Genomic DNA, 13,583 nt, shown 5'->3' with positions numbered 1-13,583 from the left:
TAACCAAAAAAGCATCAAAAACAATGTCCAACAAGGAGGAAAACTAGGATGTAGTTGGCTATTTATGAATGATAAAAGATGAGGTGGATTTTGTTTGGTTTGGTTTTGGTACCAGGGATTGGGTCCAGGAGTGCTAAACCACTGAGCCACATTCCCAGTCCTTTTTATTTAGAGACTGGGTCTCACTAAGTTATACATGGCCTTGCTAAGTTGCTGAGTCTGCCTTTGAACTCACAATCCTCTTGCCTCAGCCTCCTGAGCCACTGGGATGACACTGGGATGCACCCAGAAAAAGATAAGATTTTTTTTCACTTGATCATTGCTTCAAACTGGTCAGGCAAATAAGAAATTAAAAGCAAAAACTTATTATTTAAAATTGACAAAATCTTGGTCTGAAAGTTCCCAACTGAAGGGACTATTTTAGAGTGTCAACTGTAGAAAACAATTTGTGGAAGTTCGGGTTTAGGGAGGCTATAAAGACACTATTACATTGAGTTTATTGTTCATAGTTTGTTTTATGTAGTGTAAGGGCACATTGTTAGTATTATCATGAGTTGTTTTGTAACTTAAAATTTCTCTAGAGGGGGATATGATTTAATGTTCTCGAGAGGAACATCATAAAACCACATTTGGTAGTAATTTTTTATTTTTAACAATAGCAGACTTCATACACCAGTGCTCATAGAGTAGACCATAAAAATGCAGTCTTAGTAAAAATATTCTTTTCCTGAAGAGCTACTTAGAGACATCCTTCAAACATGGGAGTTGTTTGTGGGCTTGTGTTTAGACATATCATCATGATGAACTATGTAAAAAGTAATCAGCACCCAGTAATGCCTTAAAATGTTCTCTTTTTCCAGAATCACATAAAAACACTGAAGAAATGGATGGCTGAAGTTGATGTTTTCCTGAAAGAGGAATGGCCTGCTCTTGGAGATTCAGAAATTCTAAAAAAACAGCTGAAACAATGCAGAGTAAGATTTTATATAATGCCTTTCATGTGAACACTTTTATATGGTAATATTTCATTAGATCAGTATTTTACTCAGAGGACATTTAGTAATATCAGGAGAAAGTCTTGGTTGTTGCAACATGCTAGGGATGATATTAAGGCTGGCATCTAATAAGTAGAGGCCATGGAAGCTGATAAATATCCTACCAGGCCTTTAACAACAAATAATTACACAGACTAGAATATCAATATTATTGGGGGGCCAGGGTTGTGACTCAGTGGTAGAGTGCTTGCCTAGTATGCGTGAGGCACTGGGTTCAATTCCTGGCACCACATAAAAATAAAATAAAGGTATTGTTTCTACCTACAACTAAAAAATACATTAAAATATTAAGAGTATCAACTTTGAGAAATCACTGGTTTAATAAATGAGAAAGTATTGCCTTTTATTTAAACCTAACTTTACAAAATAATATAAATAGGCAGATAATTTAAAGAAACCTTTGACTACTACTTATATCTTATTACAGATTATTATTCATACCATTACTCCTTCCATGTATAGTGCACTATGTTATATTACACAACATGGTTTTATGAAATGATATTCATTATACCATTGTGATACAGCAAGAAGACAATAATATAGCTTTTTAAAGAACTTGGTTTGGAAAAAAAAGCTAAAAAAGTAAATCTGGGTTACAAATAACCTTCACACCCATCGTGCTATAAACAATTACTGTAATATCCTGTGTTTGAAAATGAAAATCTTTTCAAAAGTAGTAATGTATGAAGCCCTTATTTTTCACACATTTTTTCTACCAAGAAACACTAAATTTATTCCCTTTGTTTTTGAGATAAGTAGCACACAGATAATTCCCTACTTCATTCATGCCATAAAAACACTGAACATTTTTGTAAGATCTATATGCAGATATCAACCAATTGTCTATTTCATATTTTAAAGGACAAAAATTCATATGCAATGTCATCATTCTTATACAGTTCCTGTTTATGTTGCATTTATAATATATTGCGATATTTTTTCAGCTAGATTAAATGGTATTATTTCCTTAGCTTTTAGTCAATGATATTCAGACGATCCAGCCCAGTTTAAACAGTGTCAATGAAGGTGGGCAGAAGATAAAGAATGAAGCCGAGCCAGAGTTTGCATCCAGACTTGAGACTGAACTCAAAGAACTTAACACTCAGTGGGATTACATGTGCCGTCAGGTATGGACAGTATCTTTCATTAGATTTGGCTCAATTTAATTAATTGAAAATTTTTAATGTCTCCCTTTATCATTATCTTCATATAAAGTGTTCTTTCTAGCTATGTTCATGCTTTAAGGCAGAATTTATTCAAATAAATAAGCCTCTCTGGAGTACAGAAATATTTTCATAGTAAATATTTTAAATAGTACTTTTTTATTATTTTAAACTGACCTTCTTGAACTCAGTTGTGACACTGAAAAATGAGATCTTACTGATAGTAATTATTTTCATTTAGTCTTTTCTCCAATGCATAAATGTATAATAATAATTGGAATAACAACAGATAGATTACACATCCATATATGATATAGAAATAAATTGAACAAGTTAAATATGTGTATACACAAATGTACATAATTTTTACTTCTGATTGTTAAGATTTCAAAGTTTAGCTTCTTTAATACCTTTATTTCAGTCAATGAATTAAGACTGAAAAATGATTAAGAATAATAATGAATAAAATAAAAACTAGATTCACATCTGAGTTACTTGTTTTCATATAGCAATATATATTATAGATATTTATTTTAAATTTAAAGATTAAACTATGGAAAATAAACTATTATATTTATTAGTGGTATATATCAAATATTTATTGTACAAAAGATAAATTTTTGACCTACACCAGGCAGTGATTACTTTAACATTCATCAATGCCTTTTTGTTTTATTTTGTTTTTGGTATTGGGGATTGAGCCTGAGGGCATGTTACCATTGAATTGCATCCCCAGCCCTTTTTATTTTTTATTAGTTTTTTCACCCTTTTAAAAAATTTGTTCTAATTCATTATACATTCTATTAGAATGTATTCTGACACTTTAAAACTTAGGGCCTTGCTAACTTGCTGAGGCTGACCTTAAAATTGTGATCCTCCTGTCTCAGCTTCTTGAGTTGCTGGGATTATAGGCATGTGCCACTATAACTTGCCATTAATAACTTTTGAAGTTAATGAGAGTTTTGTTTATATGTGTTAGAGATAGTCAGCCTTTGGTTATTTCTAAGTAACTTTTAAAAATTAAAAAGAAATAATGCCAAAAGGTAAAAGTTAAATTTGAAAAAGAATTTAGAAAACCAATGGTCAAGGCAAGTTGCGCATCTATTACAGTTAACTGACGAATTTTTAGCAGTTCTATTAACTCACAGATAAGATAACCTTGGGTCAACTAACTTGCATGCTTCTCCTATAGCAAGTCAGTGGTATAAGGGTTGTTCATGAAAAAATCATCACTTAAATAATGGATTGTACCATTGATAGTTTCCTGGAAGACCTGTGTGAAAGGTTTTTGTTTTTGGAATGTTCATAATGGATGAGTTGAAAAAATACCACCAATTTATTTAGAGCAAAGGGAAAAACAACAGCAAAAATTTTATGAAGGTCACTGATGTTACAGAAATCTCAATATTTTTACAATTTATACAACTGTAATTTTAAAAACACCTTAAATCTTAAACATCTTGGCTTAAGACCTGTCTATTATAATGTACACTAGAAATTTTTTTGTTCAAAGAAATATTTTGAACACATCAGCTTCCTGCATGACAAAAATATTATAGAACCCAGCCATGTTCTGGGGAACTTTTTTTCCATTTCTACAAGGTTTTACATCTTTCTGCTTCTCCTTGGAGTATCATACTACCCATGCTCTCCCTGTGAAAAAAAATCATCTAGTTTTAAAAGGAAGAAATTATCCACTCAGGTGAAGAGAAAGAAAAGTAAAAGAAGTGAAGCTGGGCTTGGTTGTTGATACCACCTCAGTGGTCTAGACAAAAGAATGGAAAAGTAGTGTAAACCTATGTATCATAGAAATATCTACATACAAAATGATGATGTTCTTTCTTGGGTTAGAGATGACTTGTTACCTAATATTAGATGTCAAGTTTCAGAAAAACACAAATAGAGACAAAATTGTCAAGTATTTGAAATACTTGAAGATATTTGGAGGTCTCATAATGCAATTTTGGAGATATAAAATGGTTAAAATTAACTTAAATTCCAAACATCATGTACCCAAATGAAAAAAATCAAGATTTTAGCTATTTATAAAATAAAACAATAACCTTTACTGAAATATCCCACAATTTGCCAATCAGAGTGGCACACTCCTGTAATCCCAGTGTTTTAGGTGGATGAGGCAAGAGGATGGAGAGTTCAAAGCCAGCCTCAGCAAAAGCAAGGCGCTAAGCAACTCAGACCCTGTCTCTAAATAAAATACAAAATAGGGCTGGGGATGTGGCTCTGTGGTTAAGCACCCCTGAGTTTAATCCCCAGTACCCCCAAAAAAGAAATATTTCATAAATTAAGCAACAACATTCAAGAGAAGGAAAAAAGGGAGAAAGGGAAGGAGAGAGAAGGAAGGAGATTTATAATTATTCATATATTCACATTGTTATATATATTTATTAAATTAAATGCATATAGGGGCTGACAGTATAGCTCAGTTGGTAGTGTGCATATTTGAGGCCATCAAAGAAAGCCATTGGAAAGAGCAGCTCAAAGAGAAAAATGTATGGAAAATAAGAATCACGAGCTCATTCAAAAATCACATTGAGGATTTAATCTGTATGTCAAATGCATTTGGGTGCTATCAAAGATATTTAGATATAAGAATGACATAATTTAAAGTAATTATTTAAAAATTACTATGTGTTCACATTAGACAGATAATAAATTGAAGGAGCTCTAGTGGAAGCAGTTAGGAATGAATTGCTGTTGTTCAGATTGAGATAAAACTGGAAAAGTAAATGGAAATATTAGTGAACATTGATTGAGAGACATGAAGAAACTTGAAATATATGACCCTCTTGTGACATTGTGTTTTATTTACTGTCCAAACTTTTCATAGCATTTTCCCTCATTCTTACATAGAAATGGATCTGGTTTGAATACATATTGCTCTGCTCATTACTGTTTATTGTGTTTTGTGGTATGTATATTTTCCTATTCTAATAGTAATTACCCAAGGAGGGAATATGTTGTTCTGAGCAAACTGGAACAATGTGCTGACCACTGAATGTGGACATATTCCATGGATCAGCCTTCACACTTCCCTATTTCCAGTCATTGCCTAGGTCAACTCATACAACATCATAATTTCAAATATAATTAATAAATTCTACCTTCCACAATTTTTGTTATATTCTGGAAATTTCTCCTGAATCTTAGGACTGCATATTCATTTTCCCACTCAATACATACATGTGAATGAAATATTAGAGTGTGTGTGTGTATGAGATATAATATATATATATATATATATATATATATATATATATATATATATATTATATCTCCAAAATATAGACATGCATTACAATAGATATAAGCTGTATGCCTACTGTATACAGGAAATCTAACATACCCAGACAAAATCCCTGAAATTTCTGATATACTCAACAATCTGCTATCTGGGTAGTCGCCCTGGCATCCCCATCCTTTCAGCTACTCAAGTCAAAGTCCTTAAGGTCTTCTTGTCTCCTATATTTTTCTCACACCCAAACATAAAATGGATCAACAAATGCTGTTGGTTCTAACTATACAATTCCCAAGTTCCAGCAATTTCTCAGCATCCTTCTGCTCTTACCCTAGATGAATTCATCATTCTTTTTTAGACCATTGCAGAGGATTCCTAACAAGTCTCATGTTGCCATTTTTGCCCCTTCCCATGGAGCTATTATCAGCATAGCAGCCAGAATGATGGTTTCAAAATATGTCAGATATCACTCTTCTACTCAATAACTTTTCAAGGTACTCTAAAATGTAAGCCTGTGGATTGGCCTAGGAATGCATCTGAAAGAAAGAATTAAAGCATAATCTGTTACTAGTATTGTGCTGATTAATGTTTGACAATTGGTATTATGAAAGTAGATCAAGGATATAATCCTAGGAACAGATTTGGGAGAAAATATAGGCATATGGAGTTCTGGTGCATATCATTCACTTAGATATAAATACACAGTTGGCAGTAGGGAAAAAAGTGATCTGAAACACTATTTTAAATGTAAGAAAGAAATGGAATAAGAAAAGGCCTTAAAAATAGAGATTGGAATGATACAAGAAGAGGACTAGCCACAGAACTCTGGGAAATATTTAAATGTCAGCAAGTAAAAGAAGGCCAACAGAATAACTGAGAAAGAAAATATGTGCAAAAATTGACCAAGAAAGCTGCAATGTCAGAAAGTAGGGGTTTCAAGGAGCCAAATATAATTATGAGACTCAAATGCTATAAGAAACAAATTCTGAAAAGTAAAAAAAGGTAAGAGATGGTTTGAAAGATATATATTAGATCAAGAATCAGGAAAACCCTAATGTTCTTAGAGTTACAGTGGATTGGTGAGGACAGAGACAGATTATATTTAAGCAATTTTCTAGAGGTCATTAAGTAGAAAAAGGAGAGAATTGCACTTTAAAATTATGAACTGTATAAAATTATGGTAAGATGGATGTTTGCTTAATTTAACTTCTTTAAGTCATAGGATAGTCTGTGAACATATTAATATGGCTGCCTAAAAGAAACAAGAGAGAAGAGTTGAAGAACTATAAATTCAGGAAAGATACAGAGGAAAATGAGGGAAAGATACAGGGAAATAGAGACCTCAGAGCATTAGCTCTGAAAAGGACTCATTGACCCTGGAAAAGACCAAAGTCATCTTTTGCTCTGAGATCAGAGATTAAAGAAAGTGTGGTGGGGAGTAGTACTAAATGTTCAATTTATAAAGTATATAACAGGAAACAGAAAGAAATTCCTGTTTTATCTATTATGAAAATATGCTGTAATCAGCTGACACTGTTGGATAGATTGGACAGTTCGAAGTAAGCATATTGGAGTCACTAAAGATATAAAGCAAAATTGTAATTTTAACCAAAATCTTTTCACAGAAATTCTTTTTAACATATAAAAGCAAACATTGCATGTCTTACTCTTTCCAATCATTCATAAAGCTGTAGTAGATCAAATTGGAAAAAGACCTTGGAAATTGTCTAGTTATAAATCTGAACTACAGAGAAATGATGTTAGATTGCTTAGCATTGACTCTAGGAGTTCTGATTCCTAAGTCAATGTTCTTCCCAATACACTTGTACTATCATCTCAGAATGGTCTTATAACCTTTTTTCTTAAAGAAAAAAAATCACTTCTGATCCCTTTCCTCTAGTTTTATAGCATGATATATATATATATATATTTACTACAAGTTTGGACTAAGTTTCATTAGTCTCTCCAATATTTTTGTAGCTTCTCCAACTGCTTCAAATGATTATAGTAGATTGTCTACATAAAAATTTAACAAACTGTTTATTTAGGCTTACTATAGGTTTATTAACTGTGCAAAATAGTATTGATACCTTTAGTAGAATAATGATTAGACATATTGTTCTTGATGTGACAGACTGGAACAGTTATTCATATTTCAATAAATTATTTTCTATATTCATCTAGAAAAGGAAAGCAAAAGTGAAACATTGATCAAATTCAACATGGTTGGGTTATGAAATGTAAGGGAAATAAACATGATGGCATTTCTACACATATTTAGTATTGAGTAAAGTACCATGAAATCTTTATTTTATTAAAATTATGCAGTATATATTAAAACTTTACTATTAGAACTCTGTTAGTTAAAATATCAAACCTTGTTTAATCCCAGAGAAAAGAATTATTTTGAGTATAGTTACATTTGAGAGGGAAGCACTATATATAATTACTATAATACTACTCAGTACTTTGTAACAAGCTATTAGTGTATATGATTTTGTTTTAGATGTTTTATGTTTTGCTGTTTTTTAGTTATTGAGTAATAAATTCCATGGTAAACATTCTTAATATTTCCAAAAATTATGAGGGTTTAAAAAGCAGATGTTCCATATGACCTCACATATTGTTTGGCAGCTTGCTATTTAAACTTAAAAATATATGGTGTAACATTTTATTTCAGTACACAAATTGATGATATATGATATCCCATGGTATGCATATTTAATTAATCCCACATGAAAGCAAATTTGGATTTATTCCCAACATGCTGCTTTCTTCACAGCTGAATTAAACTATGTGCATGCAACACTGTACACTTTGATATGATTTACTCTTAAAAGTGATGGAGTAGACTTTGGTTCAAGAACATTAATATTTTAAATATATTTTATCAGCTTACTATGAAAAGTTATGTATTTCCCTAAACGGTATGAAAACTTTTATATCCCCACACCCATGCCAAACTGAGCATCTTCATTAATTTTTTGCCATACTATTTTACTTATGAAAAAACAATAATTAGAGCTGGGGTCATGGCTCAGCCATAGAGGGCTCATTTAACACATGCGGGGCCCTGGGTTCGATCCTCAGTACCACATAAAAATAATAAATAAATAAAAGAAAGATATTATGACCAACTACAACTAAAAAATAAATATTTAAAAATGAAAATACAATAATTAGTTTTCACTTATGATTACTTACATATAAATGGTATTGGAACATCTTTTACACAGCCATAATTTTTTCTGTGAATTATCTGTTTATCTTATACATTTTCATTTTTTGCTTTGTTTTATGAGAATTTTCTGTGGTTGTTTCATTTTTAATTACCTAAGATATTTAAAATCATAAAAGCATCATCACAAAACTGAAAGAATGATCAATTAGTTCTAGATATGCCAATAAAATTATTTTACAACTGAAACATCAACTAAAAGTTTTATATTTTTTCTACTCACAGAAAAGAATTGCCAAAGACAAAAGCTAACTTATTGTAAATAGGGCAAACTGGTCATTTTATTATGTATTCCAAATAAATGGCTGTAGTATATTTTCACACTTATGTGAGATTAAACATGATCCCCATGAGTTATTTTTCTTATGAATATAATCCTTTCATTTCATCTTTATTATCAAATCTTTGTTATGTACACATTATTCAATAACATGGTAATAATAATGTCTTGGCACTGTCAGAATTCATGCTTTGCTTGTTTGTTTATTTTATGGAAGGTCTATGCCAGAAAAGAAGCCTTAAAAGGAGGTTTGGATAAAACTGTAAGTCTCCAGAAAGATCTATCAGAAATGCATGAATGGATGACTCAAGCTGAAGAAGAATACCTAGAGAGAGATTTTGAATATAAAACTCCAGATGAATTACAGAGAGCAGTTGAAGAGATGAAGGTAAAATAAATCAAATAAACCAAAGAAATAATGGAAAGGAATGCAACATTGCTTAAAATTGTGCTTATGACAATCTACTGTCTTCTGAGTTTAATAGTAGAGATTGATTTTTAATTAACTTTAATCAATTTTGCTTAGAATTTTGTTATGTTTTCTATTAAAGTCTTAAAATCTTTATTAATTTAGTGCATTGTGGTCAAAATGTCAACATTGACAATCCCAGTTTAAAACTTCATTCTTTTGAAATAATATAGTGTTGAGGATTAGAATCAGCTGATCACATTAACTGTTTTTAGCTGTTGCAAATTCAAATTGAAACTATGACAAAGTGTTCTAGAATAGACAATATAAAATATATTTAAATGCTTTGTTAATTTGGTAACTTAAGGTATTTCTTTGAATTTGTAAGTTTTAAGAATTTTAACAGGTGACTTTTATTATGGATAAAAAGAACTGAGTTTACATGCATATATTTTGAAACCATAGAACAAAAAATATAGTAACTTTGATTTAGGACCAGGAGAACCTGTATATACCACAGTCTTAGAGGTAAAACCTCAAGTTGAATGTATGAAGTGGCATTTCAGTGTGGCTTTGGGAAACTCAGTATCAACACAGTCTTCTGTTTTATACTGTTTATATTGTTGTTCTTCCTAACTTGACTGTATGTACTGAATGCTGATACTTAGATGTAAGTAAGTTGCCTAGGTCAGTGTGAGCATTCAATGACCTGTAGCTGTAAAGACAGCTACTATTTTTATGTACTAATAAGAATGCATACGCTGATAGAATTAGTCTATGTGAAATATTAATAGGTGCTTATTTGGTTTGAGGCCTCATGACAGAGCAAAATTAATGTGGAACCAGACCCTCAGTTTCAAACCTGGTTTGGTTCCTTGCCAGGTGCATAACCTTGGGTGAGTTACATAAGCTCTGTGAGCACCAACTCCCTCATTTGTGAATTTAGTACTAGAACACCTCCCTTCTAGAACTGTTTAAAGCATGAAACATAGAAGTCCCAAACACTCTGCCAGGTGCAAAGCAAATTTTTCAAATTTGATAGCTATTGTTGTAGTTATTATCATTGCTGCATACTAAGAAATTAAATGTAGTTTATTAAATATATGATCAGTCAGATATATTTCTTACAGTTAATAGCAGAAAGCACTCACATGAAAACTCAAATGTTTAAGCAAATATGGAATGAGTTAAATGCAGAACATATAATTAAAACCTATAAGAAAGATTGAATTTGGATATTATAGAGCATTACAACCTATGGAATATTCTAATCTAGTAATACCATATATCATTCATTCATCAACAAATACTTATTGCATACTTATTATATGCCAAATATCCTTCTAGCTACTGATTAAAGTGGTAAGACAGACCACAGTCTGCTTTCTTTAAATTTACATTCTATTGTGGATAGGGAACTAACAATGAATTTAGGAACAAATAAAACTCTTTGGGGTCATGGTAATTTGCCTAAAACACAAACCAGGTTTGTAGAATAGAGAATAATTCGTGTTTGGGATTAAGTTGGTAAATGGTGAGATGTTAAAGTTTGACTTGTAGTACATTTGTGGAAAACACTATTTAATCCAAGAGATCTGAATTATGGGGAAAAAAACAACTATAAAAACATTTCATGGGGGCTGGGGATGTGATGTGGCTCAAGTGGTAACGTGCTCCCCTAGCATGCACAGAGCACTGGGTTCGATCCTCAGCACCACATAAAAACAAAATAAAGATGTTGTGTCCACCGAAAACTGAAAAATAAATATTAAAAAGTTCTCTTTCTCTCTCTCTCTCAAAAAAAAAAAAAAAAAAACCCTAAACATTTCATGGGAGCACATTCCAGTCAGAGAAAATACCTCCTGTAAATACTCTAAGATGAACTGGGAAGTGAAAGAAGCCTGTGTGCCCACCCAAAGGGAGTAAAACATAGGACAAATAACCTGAGATAAATTTGAAAAAGTTGGCAAATGTTAACACAGTAGTTTTATAGGCTATCACAGGATTTTTCATTCTAAATGAAATGATAAAATCATTGGAAGGTTTCAGAAAAGGGATTGCAATGGTTTGAAATTTGATTGTGTGAGGGCATCATGAGAAAAATTATACCAAAACATAATATGAGAGATAGAAAGTATTTTACAGTAATATTCTGCTGGTGAAGAACCTGAAACCCCTAAACAGGTGAAATAATATAGTAGTGTTTGTCACAAGCTTTATCCATGTTGGGACTAATAGAATTGAAGGTATTTTATCCCATCCCATCCCATTCTGGGCCATTCTTTTTTATTTTACATTTTTTTAATTATGAATTTTTTCCACCCATGTGACCTTTCCCACCATGTGTCAATTCCCTGATGATTAGTTATCATCTCTTCTAATACTGAATAACCACTACCCCAGATCTCTGAGTAGATCATTGACAGTCAGCTCTTGCTCAGTTGCTCAGTTTCTCCCTGGGTTGCTTTGTTTGGTTTCATCCCTCTTCTGTGCATCTTCCCTCTCTCCACTACCCAGTCAGATACCTTTTATTTTCCAGGGCTGGAGAGTAGTCTCTCCCAAGTTTTAAAATTTTGATAACAATCCCTGAAATGTGCCAACCAATTTGTTTGTGTTGATTGACACTTTTAAATAATTGCTCTAGCTACAAAATTGGTGCAGTATGGGGGTGAAATTGAAAAGAAGAAAAGCTCAGGCAGCCTCTGGCAATAGCAGCCAAGGGAGTTGGCTGGAAGATCCCTTTTTTCTGAGTTTTCTGCTTTCTGATCAAGGCAATCTCTTTAGGTCAGTTTTCCAACATACTGATAGTACCTTGTCCAGGCTTCCACCTGTGTTCATTTTGTGAGCAAATGTATCTTTATTTTCAGAAGTTGCTAACAGATATGCTTTGAAATCTCTCCCTGATTTATTCAGAGAAAAAGTAGTGAACTTCTGTTTCTTTATTTTCTTCCTTGTGTTTTACTGGGAAATGCCAGTGATATTTTGATAACTTATTTCCCCCCATAAAGAAAAAAAAATTCTGTTTACATAAAGTAACTGAGGGGAGTGTTTGATAAGAAACATCTGACTCTAAAACTCTTTTGGAGATCAGCAATGACTATATGCAAAAACTATAAAATAACCTTGTTAAAAACCTTAAATTTCATTTTAACTTATTATTTTTATTTGATTTTTTGCTATTCTAACTTTACTACTAAAGATTAGGAAAAAAAACTATACATATAATAAACATAGTAAATATACATGTTTCTTCAATCACTAGAGCAGGATCCCTGCACATGAATGAATATCACAATAACCTAGAGGACTATTTGAAATAGACTTCTGGGTTCTCCCTGAAGATTTAGGATTCAGTGAATGTGGGGTAATGCCTGAGATTTTTCATTTCTACTAAGTTTCCAGGTGATTCTAAGGAACAAGTTCCAAAGTGGTTCTAAGGAACCATACTTCCAGAACATCTGGTTAAAGATACTGTTCATGACCCACATGCTAGTGTATTATGGTTAGATACATGGAAAGAAAGGGTGCAAGAGACAATATTTTTATGAAGATTATATCTAAATTATACTGGTCATTTAGCTTTTGTGCCATTTGCACAGTAAAGAAAGCCATCACGATCTTTTGCTCATGTTGACCTAGGAAAATAAATTTTACTCTTTCTCTTTTCTGAAACTATCAACATCTAAGCCAATTTCACAAAAGAATAAAGGAAGGATTAAAGATTGAAGAAAGGTGTTTTCCATGTTCTGCATCTCTAGATAGGTGCATGGGTTGTTTTTAACTTGTATAATTTGTAATTGCATTCGTTGAATCCAAAACAATAAGAGTCTTTCTCATCTCAATGAGAATTTGAAACTGACATAACAAACGATGAGAAAATGTAACATCCAGAATCTTTAAATTCTGAATCTGTTTTCTGATGTTCAGTGCAGATATAACAAAACACATGTCTGAAGGTTTTGTTAAAGATCCAATAAGGTAGCAGTGTGGCATAGATGGCATAGCAGATAATAGCACATGTTGAGTGATTAGTAGTTGTCAAAATTATTGATCATGCTATAATTATTAAAGTCAAAATACGGTGTGTATAGAAACACACTCCATGTTCAGTGATGCAGAAAAACTGATTTATTTAGAATATTGAACTAAAAGTTTCAATTAATTAGAAATCATAGAGGC

At 32.0% G+C, this 13,583-nt stretch overlaps 1 protein-coding gene across 7 annotated transcripts in view; it reads left to right on the top strand.

Moving 5' to 3' along the window:
* The window catches only part of Dmd (dystrophin), a 2,062,171-nt gene that overhangs the window by 705,387 nt on the left and 1,343,201 nt on the right, over positions 1 to 13,583 (top strand). For all 7 annotated transcript variants that reach the window (XM_071606751.1, XM_071606753.1, XM_071606749.1 and 4 more), the window contains 3 exons: positions 861 to 974; positions 2,030 to 2,185; positions 9,213 to 9,383. In XM_071606751.1, the coding sequence (XP_071462852.1) occupies positions 861 to 974; positions 2,030 to 2,185; positions 9,213 to 9,383 (441 nt within the window). The remainder of the gene's footprint in view (positions 1 to 860; positions 975 to 2,029; positions 2,186 to 9,212; positions 9,384 to 13,583) is intronic.

The sequence above is a fragment of the Marmota flaviventris genome, chromosome X (assembly GCF_047511675.1).
Source record: "Marmota flaviventris isolate mMarFla1 chromosome X, mMarFla1.hap1, whole genome shotgun sequence".
Lineage (NCBI taxonomy): Eukaryota > Metazoa > Chordata > Mammalia > Rodentia > Sciuridae > Marmota > Marmota flaviventris.
Note: the sequence above shows the minus strand (reverse complement) of the source record. Positions and strands in the feature narration are given on the sequence as shown.